Source organism: Typha angustifolia, chromosome 1 (genome assembly GCF_048772165.1).
Source record: "Typha angustifolia cultivar Huaian chromosome 1, ASM4877216v1, whole genome shotgun sequence".
In the NCBI taxonomy this organism is placed as follows: Eukaryota; Viridiplantae; Streptophyta; class Magnoliopsida; order Poales; family Typhaceae; genus Typha; species Typha angustifolia.
Window position 1 is genome coordinate 7,899,700 of NC_133239.1, and position 23,914 is coordinate 7,923,613.

Genomic DNA, 23,914 nt, shown 5'->3' on the forward strand with positions numbered 1-23,914 from the left:
TTTCTGAAAAGTCAAAGGTCACCGGGCCCAAACTTTGCATCCATTGGGTCCCCAATATAATGTTAGCTCCTCGTAAGGCCAAGGGGTGAAGATCCAAGGTGAAGGAATTATCTTAAATCTTTAAAAGAACCCCTTGGCATATGCCTTTCACTCGGAGCGACGTGTCATTTTTAAGTGCTACATCGAATCCAGAGGTAGCATCTATAGCTATTCCTATCTTCTTGACCACACGTTCATCCATAAAGTTGTGGGTGCTCCTAGTGTCAATAAGGATCCTTACTATTTGATTCTTCACGGTGTTGTCAACCTAAAGCATCCTTGGTGCATTGGCACCAGTGTAGCATACATGTAGATCTCGGCGTGGATCTCCTTGCTGCCATCCAAGGCCTCATGATCTTACACCAAGTCCTCTAGTTCATCTTCCACCACTTCATCCTCCTCCACATCCTCTGCTTCGTCCAGCACCATCACCGTGGCCACTAGTCGGGCACATTTGTGCCTGGGAGTGAATCGTTCATCATAATAAATACAGAGCCCTTTAGCTCTTCTTTCTTCAACTTAGGCCGGGGTAAGTCTTCTCATGGTAGCTCGGAGAGGTCCCCTCACCTCTGGTTGTTGCCCCAAAAGCAATCTTGCACATGTTGTCCACAGTGGAGCCTCCAGCACATGATGTGTAGCTACGGTTTGCTGAGGCACTCCTCTAATGGTGCTCCAGCCCCCTTTTGCTGCCAATCGAAGCTCCCGAAGCTTCTCTTCCATCAACTGAGCTACAGCAAAACCCTCAAGCAATGTGGTTGGTCGAGCAACCTTCACTTCAGCTTAAATGTCTCGCCTAAGGCCATTACTAAACATGCTTTTGAGTTGGGAATCCGACCACCCGCATTCGGTTGCTAACACGCTCAAACTCCTCTTGATATAGTCTCACCGTAGTCCTTTGGATTAGCTTAGTGAGAGCAGCTTGGAAATCTTCATAACTGAAGGGTCCAAAACCAGATGCAAATAGCATCAGCGAACTCCTCCCACGTCCGATAGGGCTGAGCTCGATTCGTGGCTTGGTACCATCGGATAATGGTGCCTTCAAGATAGAAAGATGCTAGCAACACTTTTGTGCATTAGGTCACTGGTTCTTCATAATATGCTCATTTGCCATCGTCATCGTGGTGAGGCGGATCTAGTGCTCGGCTACAGTGAAAAGTAGACGGCGGTATGCTGCAACTTTTAGGCAATATAGGCAGCAAGGGCACCCTGGCGTGGCCACCAATAAGGCCTCCATGATCTTCCTTTGGTCTAGCCTGGAATGGTGGAGTGACAAAAAGGTAGTTCCATTGGTAGTGCAGTCTAGGCTCGAGTAGGAAACTTGGTTGTCACCGTAGTCCTTGATGCGCCAAAGAGGACTTGAGTCATCGCTTCCATCAACGCTTGCATAGCTCATTGCATCTCCCTAATGTTTGTGAACATCTTGATCAGATCTAAGTTAATTGAAAAAGTCGTTGGAGAAGTTCTGATCGATGAGTTTGGGTTTGCCTCTGATTTGATAATATTTGTGGCCTCTCCCTCAATAGAGGCACCTTCAATGGGTCTTGACACCATAGTCTGGTTGTTGGCATGGTGTCCGAGAAATTGTGGCTCTGATACCACTTGATATGTGTAACAACCTATCCTTAAAAAAATAATAAAATACAAAATATATATTTTTGCATGGCACGACGTGGCCAGCCACAATCGCAGCCGTCGCCTTCGACCACTCGACCTGTCGCTGAGAAGCGACCAGTGCTCCCTCATCCCCTCCCTTCTCCTCTCTCCCTCTTTCTCTCCCTCTCTCTCTCTCTTTCTTTCTCTCTCTCTCTCTCTCTCTCTCTCATTCTCTCACTTGAGCTCGGACTCACTGGAGTTAAGCCGCCAACAACAGACCAGCACTGGCTAGCCAATAGTTGCCGGTACCCTCCCCGCCAACTCAGATCCGACCTTTCTTCCTTCCTTTCTTTCTTCTCTCCTTCTTCTTCTTCTTCTTCTTCTTCTTCTTCTTCTTCTTCTTCTTCTTCTTCTTCTTCTTCTTCTTCCTTTCCTTACCTCCTCTACTCGTTTTCCTCTCTCTACTAACTACAATGCTGGACTCAGCCTAGCACTATAGCAGAGCTCTTTTTGTCCTTGATGGTTTACTTTATTAGTGTAAAGTAGAGGAATTAGATAAGTAATTTTTATTAAATTATATATAAGAATTAGTACAATAATTGATTAATTATAATTATTAGTATCTGTATATAAATATAGCTATAGCTTTACATTGTTATTAGATTACTATATATAGATATATAGATAATAATCTAATATTCATGTTTATATTGTATATAACTATTTTAGCTTTGTATTATTATATACTGTTTTATATAAAATGAAATACTAAGCTATGGTAATTATTTTGATATAAATGGATAATAATTATATATATATATATAATGTATACTGAGTTATTTAATAAAAGCTAATATTTTATTTTATTTTACACCAATGAATTTTAAATGAGATAAACAACTAACATAATATTACTTTAATATTTTCAGATCCCGAACCCCTTATGTGAGACCCCGTGGACCTTATTAGCGATGAGTGACGATTGATTGATGGACATTAAAGATGTGTGTTGGGTCTTCTAATCTGCGGTGAGTAGTCTTATCCCCTAAACTCTTTTCTCAAATTAGGATATATTATATATTATGTACATGCATGTTTTAGTCTCCAGCATGATTATATGATTTTATGATTTTATCTAGAGATAATTTCAGTCAAGCATATTTTATCATGCATTTGATTAGGCTGATCTAAGATATGAGTATATTAGTGATACATAAAGATGATTAGAGATGATTATAATGTTATGATTTTATACCGAGATGATCTCTATCATGAGTGTGAATATGATAGACTAGCAGGAGTATGTATATGTTAGGTACATGGTTAGAGTCTGCATTATATCATTTTTCTCTTGGCTTCTTTACCACCTATATTCCTAAGTTATATAATATGTTACAGTACTAGATATATGCATATGATCTATCATGTATAGGAAATCATGAAAATACATGTGTATGTGATGTGATGTGATGTGATGTGATGTGATGTGATGTGATGTGATGTGATGTGATGTGATGTAATAGCTAGAACAGTATCTGGTTTGGACTGATTCTAGACATCTCTTAGCGTATGATAGAGTATGGTGATGACTGATGGTTGTACTCTTAACGTATAACAAGGTACAATTATCATTGATATACCCTTAGCATAAGGCAGGGTATGATTTTCTTCTAAGATACCCTTAGCATATAGCAGGGTATGATTTATCTCCAAAGATACTCTTAGCGTACGATAGGGTATGCTCTAAGCTTGTGGCATGATGTGTATTGAGTTTGGGGCCGGGTATCGTAGTCCAGCATGGTGGATGATATTCAGAGTTGAGACAGATAACTGTGATGGTGAGAAATATGTGAATTGTATCTGACTCTAATATATGTGATATCTAGTAGTTGGCATGCATCATGCATCGATATTGATATGACTATTATCAGTGGATCATGATTGTTATACCTCATATGTTGTTATATTTGGTGATGTTATATTATAATTTTATCATGAAATATATTTTTGGTTGAGGTCATAATATGCTCATTCATGAGAATTGATTTTATTTATATATATATTATCGATGATATATATATACATGTTCATACATGATATCATGCTTCGTTTTGATTTATATTATCCAGTACATGATTTACTTTTTGTTTAGCATTACTAATTCGGGGTAAGGTCTATTCATTGAGCCTTTAGCTCATGACTCTCTTTACTTCTTTTCTAATACCCCACATATTAGGGTGCGTGGTAGCAACTTGAGATATCCTGAGAAGAGCGACGATGAGGTAAGCCATAGATGCGAGACAGTATAGATGATAGTTTATGTAATAACCCAGAAAAATAAATAATTAAATAAATAAATAAATAAATAAATAAAATAATAAATAATAATGTAATAACCTAGAAAAATAAATAAATAAAATAATAATAATAATGTATAAAATAAATATAAAAAAATAAATAAGAGACAAAAAATTAAAATTAAAATTAAAACTTTTTGGGCACGATGTGGCTGGCCTCGTGCCCATGCAAGTTGCTCATGCAGCTTGCGTGGTGGGGCGCCACGCGCCCACTGCCGCTGCCGCAGACAGGCCCCGGCGCCGTCGCTACCCCTCCTCCACCGCCTTCCATCTCTCTGTAAATCTCTCTCTCTCTCTGGGTCTTTCTCTCACTCTACACTCTCTCCACTCTCTTTCGCACTACTTCCTTCCTCGTTGCCGACGTTGGCCCGCCACCGCCTCCCTGAAGCCGTCGCCGCCGGTGAGATCCCTCATTCCCCCTCTCTTTCCTTTTCTTCCTCTCTCTCTCTCTCCCTCTCTCGTTCTTGCCCCAAGCTTGGGCTCGTCGGAGCCGAGCCGCCGGCAGCTGGCTGGCCAGCAGCGGCCAGTGCCCTCCCCGCCGGCCCAAGTCCGCAACCTCCTCCCTCACCTCCTCTCTTTCTTCTTTTCTTTTCTTCTCTTCTCTTCTCTTCTTCTTCTTACTTCTTTCTTCTTCTTCTTTTCTTCTTCTTCTTCCTCAGCTGCTTCTTCTCTTCTTGTTGTAGCAGGCTAGTGCTGGACCGAGCCCAGCACTAGTACTAGTTATCCTTATTTTTATTTTATTATTTATTTGTTTAGGTATTTCTATTTTAATTAATACAAATAAATTTAGACATTATTTATTTTAATAATAATATATATTCATCAATATGATTATTGTTAATTATAATTAATTAATGATTAATTAGGTTATAAACTATTACACATGAATATAGGTAATACTTATATTTATTTATTTATTTACTTACATGTATATTAGATTAATAGATAGATTTGTGAATTATAATTATTAGATTTATATTCTAATGTTCTTATAATACGCATTTTAAGTAATTTTAATAATTTATTATATATTGTTATTTTTGTAACAAATAAAATACTAGGCTTATGTATTTATTTATTATTTTATAAAGTAATCTCTAATTAATCAAGATATAATTATAGTTAGGTTTTCATCTATATTTATATTTATATTTTTATCTGTAATTAAAAATATAGCTAGTTATAAAGATAAGTAGAAATTCTAAAACCTTCTAAATCATCATATATTACATGAACAGATTTTAATTAGATGAACGATTAACTTCATGCTACTTAAATATTTTCAGACCCCGAACCCCTTATTTGAGACCCCGTGTACCTTGCTAGCGATGAGTATCACTCGGTTAACTGACAGACGTGAGAGATGCATGGTTTGTGTCTTCTGATCAGGCGGTGAGTAGTCTTATCCCCTAGATCCCTTTCTTAAATTAGGTTATATTATATATTATGTATATACATGTTTTGGCCTCCAGCATGATTATATGACTCTATCTAGAGATTATTATAGTTGAGCATATTTTTATCATGCATATAATTAGGCTGATCTTAGATATAAGTATGATGATGATAAATAGAGATGATGAGAGATGATTATACTGTTGTAAGATTATGCCCAGTTGATCTACAGCATGGGTATGTATGTAATAGATTAGCATGGGTATGCATGTGTTGACTACATGGTTGGAGACTACATTACATCATTTTCTCTTGATTCCTGTTCCACCTAAATTCCTATCATGTATTGATTTGTTATCGTACTAGATATATGCATATGATCTATCATTTAGAAGGAAAGCATGAAATATGATTAATAGGATAGTTGATAGAAAGCGTGAGGATACCCGAATGGGCGCGAGAGTTAGGACGCGCTTGGTGGATGATTGATCGCTCGACATAGTCGCGATCCTGTTGGCCTTACGTCCGAGGTCGTTAGTCTGTGTACGTAGCAGACATTCGGACACATGCCGTTCGCTAAGGCATATGTGGTGAGTTATCCTCACGAGATTCCTATCAGCTAGAAAGGGTACCCGGTCTGGATAGATGTTGATACCCTAGCGGGTGGTGGAGTATGATTATACTTGAGACACTCTTGCGGGTGGCGGAGTATGCTCTGAGCCTTCGGGCATGATATTGAGACCGGGTACCAGATGTTGACTGTGCATAGTGGTCTAGTATGATGATGACATATAGAGATGGCATTGATGATTGAGATATTGAGAAATGCATATAATTTCATTATCATCTGATTTTTTGATTATTGAGTGGTCAATATACATAATATATGGTTGCATTTGATATCATAGCATTGTCATGGTCGGCATGCATTATGTATCATATTTGAGAGAGAGTTATGATGATCATATGACATGGTGACATGTTTATTTATTGTCGAGGATTAAATACTCTTATCAGTTATGACATGTTATCTATTTTCTATTTACATATTAGTGAGGATACACTCATATACTCATACATGAAATGATGCTCTTTCTGATTTATATTATCTAATACATGATTTTCTCTCTGTTTGGCATCACTGATTCGGGGTAAGGTCTATTCACTGAGCCTTTTGCTCATGACTCTCTTTATTTCTTTTCTAACCCCCTCAGATATATGGTACGTGATAGCGACTTGAGATATCTTGAGAAGATATTATAGAGCGATGATGAGGTGAGCTATAGATGCAAGACGATATAGATGATAGTTTATATAGAAATTGAGTTGTACTAGTATTTGATATTTGTACTCTTTTGTATTAGACGATGATTTATATAACACAGGTTGAATCATAGTGTACTCTTGTATTAGTTATTTTAATTGTATCTTGATGGTTTGTTATAGCCTGTGTGGGTCCTGCCAGATTATGTAGTTGTCTAGTGTATATCATTGTGGACTTGGATATTTATATTTTAACAGGTTTGTTTGGTTAATAGTATGATTTAGTTGGTGATGGATTATGTGATCATGGATAGGTCAGCAGGTTTATTTGATGATATCATGATTATATGTACATAGGAGAGTATCAGAACGTAACGGGCCCCGCCCATCCTGTCGTGTGCGCCGCGCGTGCCGTGTGGGTGCGTGGGCGTGCACGTGCCCGTGCCGAGCGGGGTGTTACAGTTTATATTGAAATTGAGTTGTACAATTATTTGATATTTTTACTCTATTGTATTAAACGATGATTGGTATAATACATGCCAGATTATAGTGTACTCATATATTAGTTATTTTAGTTGTATTTTGATGGTTTATCGTGGCATGTGTGGATCTTGCCAGATTATGTAGTAGTCTATTGTATTATTGTGGACTTGGATATTCATATGTTAACGAGTTTATTTGATTAATAGTTTAATTTATTTGGTGAGGGATTATATGAGCATGGATATGTTAGCCGGTTTTATTTGATGATGTCATGTTTATAGGGTGCATAGGAGTGTATCTGTGTGTGACGGGTCCCGCTCGACCTGTCGCGTACACCGTGCATGCCGTGTGGGCGGGTGGGCGTGCCCATGCCAAACGGGGGCGTTACAATTCAAGTGGTATCAGAGCCTAGGTTTAAGGATAATCTAGCAAACTATCAAGTACACTAGTTGTCGATTTTATTTAAGGTTGCGCTAGTAGTCGATTTTGATGAGTTTGATATTAATTGATGAGATAGAAGTCTAGGTTGTGATGTTGAATTTCTAAAATTTTGATACTTAGTGATATCGATAGAAATTATAATTTAGGATCTTTATAGATTGAGATTTTATCAGAGCTACCGATGAATAGGGAAGAATTATTACTATATCATGCATTGATGTGCTATAGAGGAAATATATTAATATTGATGTGTTATAATCTATGGAGCATAATATTGGAGATGTATACATATTTTTATGATGTCGTAAAGTGTAGAAATTCATAAATATGTGGAGATATTTATTTTAGGGATAATTTCCCTTTTCACTCCCTGAACTATCACCCATTTCTACAATGACCCCTTAAATTTTTTTTTGGTACACTATGACCCCCTGAACTATAAAAAAATATCTCACTTGACCTCTTCTGTTAGGGTTTCGTTACTCATTTCCGTCCATAAGTTGCTATGTGTTGGTCACGTGACAACTAAATGGCCATAATACCCTTATATGCATATAATAACTTAAAATATATTTTTATAATAACCAAAATACTTTTAGATAGCCATTAAAACCCTCTCTTCTTCTCCAATGTTAGGTGAGCCCGATTGCCACCATTTTTCTTCCAAAGTATACTGTATCCCACTCCCTTCTCCAATCTTTCTCTATTAAGCCCATCTTCTATTCATTGGGTTGGACTATAATAAATAAATTGTTCCTTTACATTACATTCATCTAAATCTATAGCTCAATGCTCAAAGCACTCAAACTCTATCATCAATGTGATAGTCATCATATAAGAATAAGCATTATGACAGGAATGAATCAATAATAGAGGCAACCAACCGAGCACCAAATCCCAATACAAAGCTTGAAGGAGAAAAAAAAAACTTCACATTGCCCAAGCTTAAACTTGAACAGCATCCCCTGTGTAATGCACTTCACCAAAAAATCCCCAAGATCAAATTTGCCTCCCCAAAAACTCATAAACTCCGATGATCCCATCAGATACCTTCAACCTTGTCACCATTCTCGGGGTAATCCCACCCCTCCCCTTGACAAGCTTCTTCTTGAGCCCTTCCTTCCCAATCTCCTTCTCTTGGCTGACTTTAAGGGTTGGGCTATCGTCGGCGAGATTCATTATCTCTTCGCCCGCGGGGACATCGAAGTCCTCATTTATGTCGTAATGCGCGAATCAATCGAAGCTATTGAAGAATTCGAGAGAGATGAGAGGAAAGAGAAGGGTTTAAAGAGTGAAAATGTGGGGGATTGCAATTCTAGAGAGTTCTATAGAAAAGTGAAGGGTCATGATGCTTCTAGAGGTTTGCTTTCTCTCTGATTTTATTTTAGTGGAGAAAAGAGAGGATAGCTCGGGATAGAAAGGATAGGAATAGAGGAAGGGAGGAAGAGAGGAGAGGAGGTGCACGGTGGATGTGCTCGGAGGAGATCGTCGGGGTGCGAGAGGAGAGGAATGAAAAAAAATTGGGAGAAAGAGGATTAGGGCAGAGGGCAATGAAGGAATATTGAAAAAAATATATATTTAATTTTAGCCCTTCCACGTAACTATCCCGTCATATTGAGTGGAGGGGCAATTTAGTCAATTCATGGATTCTGTCAACGGCGTCAAGGGGGTAGGATATTTCTAATAGTTTAAAGGGTCATAGTGTACTAAAAAGAAGTTTAGGAGGTCATTGTAGAAATGAGTGATAGTTCAGGGGGTGAAAAGGAAATTATCCCTTTATTTTATGCAAAAGTATTATTATTAGTAAATTTGAGGTTTTTTTTAGTAGAAATAATATATTTTGGATTTTTGATCTTTTATGGATACATTTGAGATTAGGAGATTGATGCAAAAAGATATATGTGCGGAGAGACTATTTTGATTCTTTATGAGGGTCATAATTATTGATTGTGAATGGATGAGTAAGATATGTGATGATTTTGTATAGTGGAAAAGATATCAGGTGATGTAATATAGATGATTGTAGATTGTATATGAAAAAGAATTTTTGGGATGGCTAATATGATAAATTATGTTTGCAAGATACTTGTGTTAGTAGGTATAAAATTTTGATTATACCGACAAAATGGATGATTTAATAGAGATATGTTTGTCCAATAATATTACTAGAGAATTAACGTCTCATTTAAATCTTTAAGTTGATGATTACCAAATAGGATAATGAATATAGAAAATATGACATGGATACAGTTATTGGATTATGAATTATTTCAGTAGCTGAGACTTAATGTATATATTTCTGGATGGCGTGATAATAAGTTTAGTTTAGAAGTTGCTAATTACGTGAATATGATTAGATGGAAAGAATGATAATCAAAGGAAGTATATAGAGTGATTATAGTTACTAAGTTGATAGCCTCATGACATAACTAGTATGACAGTGAAAATACAATTTGATTATTAGTTTAGTTTTGGGCATCAATTTAGATGATAAGAATATTATAGCATGACGGTCGTGTCTTATGCATGAATTTTAATTACAAATATACAGACTTATGACTATTAGGTGATATTCATGATGTTATAGAAGAATTTTGATAATGTTATAAGATTAAATTGTTCAGTATATGTGATGGACTTTGTATAGAGGATATGATAGAATATTAAGTTGAGACTCTCGAAGAAATATGATGTTTAAATGATTTAACTAGAAATGAGATATGTTGGTTTTTAATCATAGATGTTAAATAGAGATATTATGTGCTTTATCATGTTAGTTGTTTTGAGGGTATTAATTAGAGAGATAACTTAATAGAGTTATTCATAGAGCCTAGAGATTGAATCATTTATTATGACTAATAGATAGTTTGGAAGTTGAACTATTTGCTTCATAGGACGGTAAGGAAAGGAATATGGAGGACTATGATATTTCATATACACTGTATCGATGGATGTTTATTATACTGCTAGATGATAAATAGATAATGATGTATAGAAAGTGATTATGTTAGTATTTATTTAATCGTTAGCTTACATGTTCAATTATTACTAGAAGTTACTAAATGAGCCTTTTAGAATGATGAGATTAATCTTAATAATTGTAATGACTTATATGTTTGCATTTGAGTCTTAAGATAAAGATATTTGATTAGGAGATAATAATTTCATGATTGATTCCATTATAGTTTGTGAAATTTTGATCTTTTAATGAATTGCAAAGTTAAGATTGTGAGTTGATCTAAAGTAAAATAGAAGATATACTAGTAAGGTTATGATTTATATTTTTAGATGTCTTCTGATCTATATGAATCAGTTAGTGTTAGTTATTTTATTAGCAGATCATAATAGCATGACAAATTCGGTAGATTGATCTTCGTAGCTTATTCATGGATAGTACTTTTGTGGATTTATCTAAATTATATGTATGTACTCTTAAAATTGAGTACACTGGATTAGTAAATACTGGGAACTATATTAGTTACCTAATGCTATGTTGATGTCATTGAGTATATGTTAATAGTTATTGGATAGGGATTAGTATTATAAATTGAGTATTATATTTGTCAAAATATTGATGAGATTATTGGATTACTTAGTAGAACTCAGTAGATTGTTTTTGGATTTGAATATCATTATCATTAAATGATATTTTGGTGGATATACTAGTAGTGATAGTAATTAAATAGATAATGATCAAATTGAAATTATGTGAATCGAGGAATAAATAGTTTGGATATAGAAAACGATTGATAAAAAGATCATTATAAATTTTACCATGTATGTTGCTCAAGGTAGTCTGAATTTAATCATTCAGATATTGCTAGTTAAAAAGGAAGATAATGTAGGGAATCAGAAGGTTATATAAATGTTGTTTGATGTTGCATTATGATTAATATTAACAGGTTGGATCAGATGTGCTGTATATTATTTTGAAGAATGTATTATAAATACAAATTGATATTGTAGTCTTATATGGATAGGTGTGATCTCTTATGTTGAATTGTTTAGTAATTTGTATAATAGTTTAAGCATATGAGCAGTGAACTTTAAATAAAAGAGTTTATATTATCGTCTAAATTTTATAAGGATATCAGATGATGGTGAGTATGTTTAGGCTAGTGACATAATTTGTCTCAAAAGAGAAACATAAGTTAAGTATTTCAGATGTTCTTGAAATAACTTGTGTTTATCATTCTACCCAGTATTAGTGATAGTAATGAGGGATAATAGTTTAAACATGTTTGGGATCAAAGTATACATTCTGTAGATCTTGGAGATAATTTACTTAAATAGGTTATATTGTATTATCATAGGTGATTATGGCATTACGTTGTTATATGGTTACAATTAGCGGAAGAAGTGATAGATTTTGATGCGTTGAGATATTTTGGAATAGAGCATGATTCAATTAATAGATGACAACACTTTCTATATTGTAGATTCAATGTACGTTCTTTCTTGCAGACTAGTGGTATTATCGATGTTTATGGATATAATAGTATGATTACTTAACTGACCTAGATTTAGGAATTTATTCTTATATGCAAGTTACTCCTTGTTGTGTAATGTTAGGAGTTAATGAGTAAACTAGTAAACGAAGTATAAGTTATGGATCTAAAAAAGTGAGATTGCACAATTGTCGATTTGATTAGAAGGTAGTGGAACTAGATATGTGGATTTTCTTACAATACCAATGTGATATAAATTTCGGGATCGAAATTTTTATAATGGGAGAAGGAAAATGTACCAACCTACCCTAAAAAAAATTTGGGCACGACGTGGCTGGCCACACTATGGTCGGCCTCGTGCCCATGCAAGCTGCTCATGCAGCTTGCGTGAAGGGTGCCACACGCCCCAGCTGTCGTTGCCACATCCAACTGGTTGCGGCCAGCTGGCCGGGGCGGACCCCCCACCGCTGCTGCCTGTTTCTGCCACTGCCTCTCTCTCTATCTATCTCTCCCTCTCCTTCTCTCTTTCCCTCTCAGATGCTCTCTCTCTCTCTCTCTCTCGTTCTTCTCTCTTAAGCTTCCCCATCTCGGTATGCCGACACTAGCCACTTCGGACCACCACCATCACTTCCACCACCATGCTACCGATGCCGATGAGCCTGATACATTTAGTTAGGATCTTTTCTTACTACATTAGTTATTTATTTTTATTAAAATAAAGTTTCTCTAGGTCACGTTCGAACACAAGAGGGGTCACGTTCGAACGCCCTTGCGAACGCCTACATTAGATTCGCAGATACAAAGGACGCAAAAAGTGCATTCGAACGCGGTCGAGCGCATTCGAACGTCTACATCGCGTTCGCACATACAAAGAATGTCTTTTGTGCATTCGAATGCGATCGATGGGATTGCACTAGGATCAAGGTTAGTTATTGTATTAGGGCTTGTTGGCTAGCTTCTATAAAAATATGGATGGCAGCCAAATTCATTATGCTATTGGATTATTAATTTCTTGCCTCCTATGTTCTCTCCCTCCTCCCTCTTCACCAACCTTCCACCTCAACTATTGCCAAGGTCTCTCCTAACTTCTAATCTCCCTCGACTGTTGAGTCATTCCTCTTCTTTAGGATCTCGACCACTTCTTCCCCTTTGTCTATATCCCTTAACCACATCCACCATCCACCGTCATCTCCATACCCATCCATAACCCTAACAACCACTCCACCCGTCACCACCACCTTCACCCGCGTTATTTCGTATTTTCGTCCTAGTTTCAGTTCAAATCTGTGAAGGGCATAAATACTAAAATTTTAGATCAGAGAGGTACAAATCTAATCCACTTGGTTTCGTAATTTTATGACTACCAAAAAATATTTGGTGAATATTTTCTCACGATTATGTAGACTGATTCCTGTAATAAATCCAGATCTTGAAGGAATCGTTTCGTAGCCGATCTTTTGGTACCGTAACCCATCAATTTGGTATCAAAGCTAGGTTAACCTTAGACCTCCATTAATGGTTGAAATAAAGAAGATGACATCAACAAGGAGACTAATAGAGAGCACACCGACAAGGGAACACTCAATCCACAATAACCCTAAACGTGAGGTTGATTCCTTTAGAGTGACCATGGCAGAACCGAGTCAATCAACGTCTATGGGTGTGAATATGGGCTTGGCGGATGAACTTAGGGGCATGTTCCAAATATTGCTGCATAAAGTTGACGCAATGCAAAATGATCATAATTATTTAAAGGAATATGTCTTGAACCGATCGACTTCGTCATCTCCTCGACGACGATCAGTGCCTCAAGAAGGACCAACGGTGGGACCTATTTGAACCGATACCCCACAGGTCCAGGTGCGATATGTGAGTGTCAATGATGCCCTCTCACCCATGCCTACACATCATCCCCCACCTCCGATACAAAACCCAAGGGCGACGGTGGTGGAACTCGAGAGGCGTGCGGCTCTAGTGCGCTTCGTTGATGAGGAGGATTGGCACTTTGAGGAAGAGGTTGATCCCTTTGGAGATGGTGATGGACATGCTCATGGATTTAGAGAAGAAGATCAACATGCACAAAGGTTCAGATCTGAACCAAGGATCTTTCACGAACCTGACAATGCTATTCGGGGGAGAACTGCATGCTTGGACTTTCCAAAATTTCAGGACGGTGATCCAACGAATTAGGTGTTTCAAGTTGAAATATACTTTGGCTGTCAAAGGATAGCGGAGGATGCAAATGTCCAGATGGCAAGCTTTCACCTCCAAGAAGCGGCATTGTTTTGGTATAGATCGATTATTCGTGGTGGAGGATTTACCGGTTGGGTTGACTTTTGTAAGAGGATTACACGCAGATTTGGGATAGCGGCATATGGAGATTTTGCTGCCATAAGATGGTTCAGAGGACGACCGTATTGGAGTACCAAGCTGAATTTGAAAGAGTTAGTAGTCATTGTAAGCCACCTTGGCCCGAACTGACATTGATGAGCACATTTATTTCAGGGCTACGGGATGAGATACAAGCAGGTGTTTGTTCTTTTTGTCCTACCACTCTTGAGAAGGCCGAGAGGATGGAGCAAAAGCATAAGACTCTCAAGCATTAAGGAGGACATATTCATTTTTTCATCTTTCAAATTATTCATGTCGAAGACTACCTTTTTACCATTTAAATATAATCTAAGATTTATGACAGTTTCCCCTATCATCAAAGCAATTTAAATTTTTCAAAATCAAATGTTGAAAGAAGAAAAACCCTAAAGAGAAGAAGGGTGCGTACTTCGACGGTGGCAAGGAAGAAGAAGAAAGGAAGAGAATAAGAATGGTCTGTTGCTACAGTACATACGGTATCGTAGCAGAAATAGTAAAGCCAATAGAAGGGAAGAAAAAAGGGGACCTCGGTAACAGTGTTTTCTTTTAAAGGAAATTCAGAAAAAAAACCAGAAATTATTTGGCGTGAGAGGCAAGTTTTCTCATTCATATTTTATTTTATTAATGCAGAAAAAAATTAGTAATAAATTTCCTTTTATTAATTAAAATTTTGTTAAAGATGTTTGTATGTTAGTGATCTTTTCTATAGGTATATTTTATTGAGTTATATATATATATATATATATATATAACAGTGATAAGTTAGCTATTCATGATTATATTGTCCATATAAATATTTATTTACTATTAAAATTTATGATTAAGAATTAGAAATTTATTTTATTGTTATTGTTATTGTTATTATTATTATTATTATTATTATTATTATTATTATTATTATTATTATTTGATAATGAGATAGATTGGATTTTTGATATTTACTCTATTTTGTTTTTATTTAATTAGGATGTAAAAGTTAACATGATATTAAAGTGTTGTACGAGTTTTAAATTACTTGATTTAAAATGCATTGACATCTATGCATTATTTAACTTATGTATAATGAATTCTTGATAAAAGTTATGAATCCAAAACTATGTGATCATGATTTGATTTGGTTTGAGTTAGTATAAATTATATTGGTGAAAGAGATATTTTGAAACATCCAAACCTCCAAATACACGTGTAAACCGCGTGGGTAAATCACCCCACATGATGCATCACATGACTAACCTGTCAGTAAAAGGATTTCACAAGGCACACAACAGCACAAATTCACTATAAATAAACTCAATCATAAGAGTCCGGATATAAGTTCCACATGCAACAACAAGCCTTCGAAATACACATCCAAAATACAATACTAAAGTCCAAAATACATCGTCAATCAAAACGCCCTCGTAGGGGCTTAATACAACTAATAGACATACTAAAATAGAAAAGCAGCTACTCTTCGCTACCCGCACCTGCGTCACCTAGCTCTGAAATAATGCCACTAAAAGGTGGTGAGCTCACGGTCCAACGAGTAGGATCCATATAATCTAAAATAATGAAATCACATGTGCATATCCAATGTATGCCTATATTTGCTACCAATAATAATATGCTTGTTTAAATGACTTACCATGAGTTACTAAATCAATGCAATCGATAAAGATTATCAGTCACTACTTTGAAATATGCTAGTTCCTAAACGTATCAGGATAAGTCCATACAGATGTAAAGCTTGATACAATCTCTTATTCATACAAATCTCTTTCAAAGAGTAGTTTAGTCATCTCATACTTACCAAGGCATTATCATGTTTATCATAGCTCACCGAGCTATTCACCACATAGGGTAAATACTCTCAAGAAACAATCATCCATCACATAACTATCCATCATCTCATACATCGATGGGGGATATATACACATCTAGCGGTAATACCACCTACACGTGTATGGCGACACTACATGTGACCGATTGTCTATAGCCATCAGACTAAGGACCCCGATCGTAAGCCCATATCTCACTCTCTCTAAATCATCACCGCCCTCAGTGGGAGAATCGAGAGCCCTCGGCTCATTAGCGAGGGCGTTATGATTGATGATGTAGGTCGCTAATAGTATAGTCATATAAGATACACTCTACCCTTAACCTTAGGTTGAGTGAGTAGGGGCACTGCCTAGTCAGAACCCGACTACTAATAATAGGTGAAAGGGGTGCAATGTCTATGAGTATATAAAGTATGTCATAGTCATCATAATCGTTACATTCTATATTCACAACAGATATTTATACAAGGGTATATCATATATGATACATATAGAGCATCATTACACTAATGCTTATGCTACATTAACATTCTCATAATATTATAATGAGCAAATTATCAATAACTACATATGTAAAGATATATCATGGTACACTAAATTCATGTATTAATATCGATATTTTTTATAGTGTCATGATAGGTATAATGACTATAACTATATTATTCTAGACTTATATAAACTCTACTCGCATGGGGAGTCTCTACAGTACACTAAACTCGTCAGCTAGCCGGCTCATTTGGAATCCCAAAATCCTCCTCACGCGATGTCAATTTTATTAATTCACGCAAGTAAAGCCATACATAAGATTAGCGAACTAATGGAATTAATTATATTATTAGAGAATTTATTTTTAAGGCATATACATGAGTCAAGGGTCTCCTAGGGTGAGTCCTATGTTATCTTAAAATTCACATGATAATAAATTGTCATTACGGGGGGTTAGGCTAATTAATCAAGTGGAAATAGATAAACCGGGTTATAGGGTCCAAATGGCCCCAAATGGGCTAGGCTGGAGGTATTGGGTTAGTCTCAAACCTAACCCAATAGGCAAGAGGGGACTTGGTGGGCTAAAGTGGGCTGGGGGTCCAACCACAGCTCACCAAGGTTGGATTAGTGAGCTGTAGTCTACAGCCCACCCAACATTTGGGTTAGTGGGCTGTGGTCTGACCGCAACCCATTAAGGGGTTGGGTTGGTGGGCTGCGGCCTGCAGCCCACCAACTCCTATCTCCCCCTCCTAAACTCCTTCGAGAGAGGGAGACAGAAGGGAACTGGGAAAGCCCATGCGGCCGCGGTGCCGGCGGCGCAACCACGAGGCCGGCGACACAGCCATGAGGCCGACGGCGTAGCACGAGGCCGGCGGCACGACCACGAGGTTGGTGGCGCAGCATGAGGCCGACGGGTAAGTGAAGGAGAGAAGAAGGAAAAAGGGAGGAGGAGGGCCCAACGATGACGGGCCGTGCTCCATGGCCGGCGACCATGGAGGTCCTTCCTCCCTTCATCAAGGGCTCGAAGCCTGTCTAGGGAGGGTTTCTATTCTTCCACCGGAGCCCTCGGATCGGCGGCCGGACGTGGGGTCGTCGGTCACCGAGGACGATGGTGAAAGGGATGGGAGCTAGCTACCAAAATTTAACGATGAGATTAAGGCTTACCATGATCCCCACGCTTGGCTTCGTTAGCTCTAGGGCTTCGTCGGCTCCGGCGCTTCGTCGGCTCAGGCGCTTCGTCGGCTCCGGCGTCGGCAACCCATGAGAAGGAGAGGGAGAGAGGTAGTGAGGTGGAGAAATGGTGCGGTGGGGGAGGGGGAGACAGAGATTAATAGAGGTGGGGAAGGTGGCGGCAAGGGAAAAGGAAGAAGGAGAAGAGAGGACGAGGCGGGGGGTGGCAGGCTCTGTGATGCACGCGCTCGAGTCACAGGTTTTTTTTTTTTTAAATTGGGGTGTTACATAATTGGAACACATTTCGAGAGATAAGTCCAGAGAAAAGATTCTTGGAATGTACGTTGCGGCGTGCTACCAAGTAACTCTGGCGGGATTAAGGAAAAGATTCCTGGATTTTCATCCTGGTGACTCTAATCTTACTCAATGGGTAGTTAAAGAGCCAGTAGGACACTACATAATACCTACTATGACTCTAGACAGATCGATTATCTAGAAAAGTCCCGGGCACCATCCCGATGGTGACTAGGTAGTGCGATATGCCCACAGGTCAGAGTACCCATTAATGAGACAATATGACATTTTATCAGTTTTGTCGGGTATCCAAGATATTAATTTCAACAGATATAAATTTTGTTTTTAGAGTGATTTATTTATATTTGCAAGTTATTGCAATATTCATAATTCATGCATTTGAAAAAAAAATCTTATATATATTTTGAGAAAATGTTTCATATGAGTTAATCATTCTTTGTGCATTATATTATATTTATCACTAGTTGATTTTTCTGTCGTTAGACATATTCATAGATAAAGTGAGATTACTTACTAAGCGTTGAGCTCATTAAATATCTAATTATTTTTCAAGAGCGGATCAGAATAATTCAAAGTTGAACTCTAGAGACCAAGCTCAAGAATGAAATTATCCACATTAGGAATTTATAAATTAGTTCTAGTTATTTAGATTTCTTTTCATGTCAGATTAATAGTTGTTGAACCTTACAAATGATCTAGATATTATTTTAGTTAGATTATTTTTTATATATAATTAAAATCTTTGACTTTATTTCTGATATAATAAATTTTGCTTTTTTTGGCTTCATGTCTTTTGAGATTATTTTCTCGGGTTACATGGCTTGTCTATGTCTCTAGGCGGGGTGTTACAATATATGAACGGGTAAACTGATATTCAATTTTTGAATCTAAATTTGGCTAAACTATATAAAACCATATCTGAATTAGAATATTTATTTTTTCAAATCCAAATTTAGGAGGTGTAGCAAATTTGCACCCATATCCTGTTTGAATACACTTTTGGGTCGGGTTGAATTTAGTAAGACATGTTTTCACTACTACATGCAGATGTTATAATTTTGACATAATTCGTTATAGGACTACTTATTTCTTAGAGTTGGTTTGTAAAAAAAGTGAGGGAGTTGAAAGTGAAAATGATTAGTAGTTTGAGGGGTGAAAGTATAATTACATAATTATCTAATTTTAAAGTGAACTAGACGTGCACAAGGGCAGACTTAAAATAGTCAAAATTTGATCTCGATGAGAAAGGATTAGTCAAAATTTGATCTCGATGAGAAAGGATTAGCACCTATTCCATCCGAATTAAGGCAAGGGAGCACCGACGCCGAGGACGGCGGCGCCATCTATTCAGGGCTCCTAGGTCCGTTGCTTCCTCCTCCTCTCTTTGGCGGCTCGGGGATTTATCCGACTGTTGGACGAAGCACGAGTAGAGCAATCAACGCGCAAAACCCTCCGACCTCGTACGCCACCTTGTTCCTCACCTCTCCAAACCCTCGACTGGTTCTAATGGAGCCAAGCAGTGTCAGTGGAGCCTCAGCGGTTTCCACTCTCGAAGAAATCAAAATGCTGAAGGCTGAGAAAGAGAAGCTGGAGAACCACATCAATCTGCTCGAGGCCCAGCTCAAGAGCTCTGCTGCCATATCGGAACCCGAGGAGAATACGAGCTCTTCATGTCCCACTACGTTCGGTTCTTTGGTCAATGGGGCGTTAAGCAATGGCTTGACTCAGGAAATGGTCTATAGATACAGCCGCCATCTCCTGCTCCCAGATTTTGGGGTCGAAGGTCTGACTCTTGTTGACTTGTTTCTTTCCTAATTTCTCGATAGATATATGTTTGATTTGGAATGGAATTCCAAATAAAACACAAAATAATGAGAGACTAGTATGGTTGGCTCATCCCTGATCAATAGAGGTGTGCAATTATTTGTTTAGGAAGAAACTAGGACTGGCATGCAAATTTTTCCTTGTTGGATGAAGATGTTGTACGTGTTCAGGGGCCATTTAATTCAGGTTAATTGAAATACAATGAACATTCATAGCATGCGTTTGAACTATGAAATAGACATGCATGAACATTTTATAAAAGCTGAAATGGAGGACTGTAGCATTGTAAAGGGACGAGATTTGATCAAAGAAATGACACTTGTGATTTATTAATTGTAAGGTTGACGCCTTGTGTAGGGATGCCATGATTAGTTGGTTACTGAAATTTGTTTACTGTTGGACCTTAGCAGATTTTGAGGATAATTTTGATGTGGCACAATACTCTTAAGCTGCAAAATTGTGTTTTTGAAAGACAATCATATTATCCTTGTCAAAAGCTCATCTACCTCTCAATTGGATATAGCAAAACAACATAAAATGATATCTGGAAATGAGCTGGTTGGTGGAAAAAGGATTTATGGAGTTGTTAAAGATGGGCAAATCAAAAGAAAACCGAAAAGGCAAACATTTTGATTTCTCTATATTTTAATAATCAAAGTGATGTTTTGAGATTGCTAGTCTACTATACTGTTAGTTGTTACTTGATACTATGTAATTTAACCTAGTAAGTAAGATAATAATCAGCCAATGGAAGTGTTTCTGTTCCTCTGAATAAAGATTATGGTGTCATGTTTCTTTTCTGTTTTATTATATAGAAAACATCTAGGAGTTAGACAGGACTACCGACCATATAGGTAATTTGTAATATAGTTTGTCTACTTGGAATTAACTCTTGAAAGAGAAAGCCTCAACATTATCTATGTAATTCATAGATATACTTGATTGTGCATTAGGGACAAAATCTAAAAACAAGAGTTTTTTTTAAAATTTTATCTTTTCAGTTTTTTCCGCTACTTATTTTTTCATTTCTACTTATCTCCAAGACTTCCTTATATATAGAGAGAGTAGCTTGTACAATCTTTTAAGAAGCTAAAGAATAATGTATTCTTTTGTTAGCCCTCATCAGTTTATACTTATGAAGATAAGATCCATGTATTGAAAGCTAAAACAAATTGGTCATGTGAGATTCTGTCTCCAACTTTGAGAAGAGCTCCAATTGAGATGGTTTTCGGTCTAATACGGCAAGCCCAAGAGCCATGATATTTCACTGCCTTCTTTAATTTTTGTCAACAATACCAAAGCTAAATATTCTATCTGGATCACTTCTTGATGAACAGAGTTGTATATTCTTTCATCACTTGTTGTCAACAATACCAAAACTTTCAGGTAAAATTTCAAACTGTGTATATTCTTTCATCACTTGTTGGTTGTAAAGTTTGCTAAAAGAAGAGCAACCCTGTTGATGAACAGAGTTGTTTTAAACTTCTTTGTGCTGCTGTAACGAATTCATTTTGCAAAGCAGGTGCTTTATAACTATTGCTGGTACTGTCTTCTCTTTTTCATTTACATTGTCTTTAATCTTTAGTGGATATTCTGTGTTAAGTTGGCCTGTGCCATGCCATTCTGACACATGAAAGGACTGCTGTAGTAGGGTGATGCTGACTGTTATGAAGGTTGGCATAGCGTGTGCCATGTTTTTCTTTGTTGTCTTTTCTGTTAGAGAAAAGCATATTGCCATTCATAGAAGTTTGGAAGTATTTGAGTATTAGATACAACAAAGAATATCAAAGCTTGATACAAGAGAAAGAAGAGGTAGAGATATGGTCCCTGATGAACCCCCCTAATCCCAAACAGATTTGAACAATAAAAACATGTATTAAGCCCATAAATGGTTAGAAAAATCAGAAGTAAGATATTACCCATGAAAATAACAGAGGCTCGAAACATTGTGGCATTGGTGGTTGTTGGGTTGGGGTGGAATAGGAAAGTAGAAAACCCTCTCTGCACCATTCCTTGCCTTTGGCAGGCTAGCTTAGTTAGGGAGGAGGGATAATAAGAGAGAAAAGGAGATCTTGTGACAAGAACAAAGCTGTACGATAAACTTGTTACTGTACTTATGTGACATAGCATATAAATGAGGCTCTATTCCATGTACTTCATAGCTTATACTGTTAACCAAGACCCAAGTGTCTAAGCAATTGCAATAAACATGGATTGATTTGACAAGCACTATGCGGTCGACCATCAAGATGACTAGTGCTACCTGTCGCTTCTTGATTTTATAAACCTATTTATAGCTAACATATTCAATGCCACTTGGTAGAGAAAAAAAAAAATATCCCATATTTGAGTTTGTGTAAAAGTTTGAAACTCTTCATTCATAGTATGCTACTACTCAGAATGGCTACAATCTCCTGACAAGAACTAGGCTCATGATCTGCGTGAAGAATTATCAGAAGGTGTGAACATTAGAAGAATAACATGAGGAGGACGATTCTCACGCTAAGATCGGTGAAGACTCTAGTACCAGTAGGAGAAGAGAGTGCAGATGAAGACTTTGGGCTCTCCGTCCTCCTTGGGATTCTTATGGTATAATGGTAGCTCTTGTGACGAATCATGATTATGCTTGGTGCTCTATATGTGTCTGTGGAAAAGAAGAGAGGTGGAGGACTAGTTTGCCAGAGAAGAAGATTTGATCAAGAAGACGAGAGCGGGTGAACTAGAGTAGTGGGATTGAGATTGTTGAGGATCTCCACTAATTTGATAGTCAGCTGAGCGAGCTTTGCTGGAGATCACGTAGGAGGAAGCAAGCTCCTCAACTATCTCCGTTGTCTTCATCGTTGTCGACCTCGATAGCTTGATCTAAAGGCCATGGGGCAGCTTATCGTGCTCAAGAAGATACTGCTCTAAAAGTGGATGAGGATGGAATCCCACCATGGACTCTAACACCATGAAACGAGAGACAAACTCTAGGCCTCTCTCGTTAAGAATAAGTATAAATACATGTATATGTGTTAGGTAGGTTATCCAATCAGGTGTTATATAGGAGTATATATACATTAAAAATATAAATTCATATTCTTGCCCTTTTATAGTAGTCTTTTTTCACGTATTGACTTCTCTTTTGAAAATTCATAATCCTGCTTTTCTAAATTTATGCTTCTTTTTCCAACAACTGGGATCCTGTTGACCTAATGATCTACTGTGACATGTATATGCAATTATGCATTGTTTCTCAATCTGATTAGGACCATTAGAACCAAGTCACCAACTACCTTGCGACAGAATTATATGGAAGCATTCCTTGAAAGAGTTTAGAACTTTAGATCTTGTATACTGCTGACTCCTAAATAATCATCCAATTTGCAATTCATCATAGTTAGAAATTTCTTTTTGCATCCTCCTGGTTATCAATGTAATGATGTTGCTATGCTAAAGGGTATTTAAGAAGCTCATAATCCATCAGTACCTCAAATAAGCACGCCACTCGTGTAGTCTATCTCTTGAGTTATTCTGAGACATAAAAAGAACTTACTTTCTATCCAAGGGCCCTCCTCTTTATTATTTCTGTCATTCGATGTGTCAGATAAAAGTGTGCACATCTATATTTCCTGAATGCTCATCAGTATCGTCTTGGTTCATCAAGATACTAGTCCCAGTTTTCAAGAATTTTATTTGCATTATGAGTAGGTACATCATAGCAGTGTAGTCTATTTCGCTTCATGGAGAAAGCTAATTTTTATTATTCTTTACCATGTAGGGCAACTAAAACTCTCACGGTCCTCAATCTTGGTGGTTGGAGCTGGAGGTCTTGGGTCACCTGTAGCGATGTATCTTGCTTCTTGTGGTGTTGGTATTGTTTTTCCTCTCAATTAGAAATCGATTCTGTAAGTCAGTTTCTGTCTGAGAAAAA

At 37.2% G+C, this 23,914-nt stretch overlaps 1 protein-coding gene across 1 annotated transcript in view; it reads left to right on the plus strand.

The window, feature by feature from the left end:
- The first annotated feature begins 19,418 nt into the window (after positions 1–19,418).
- The window catches only part of LOC140758182 (adenylyltransferase and sulfurtransferase MOCS3-2), a 48,069-nt gene continuing 43,573 nt past the window's right edge, over positions 19,419–23,914 (plus strand). Inside the window, exons 1-2 of the mRNA XM_073094272.1 lie at positions 19,419–19,960; positions 23,762–23,854. Of these exons, the coding sequence (XP_072950373.1) occupies positions 19,684–19,960; positions 23,762–23,854 (370 nt within the window). The 5' untranslated portion in view covers positions 19,419–19,683. The remainder of the gene's footprint in view (positions 19,961–23,761; positions 23,855–23,914) is intronic.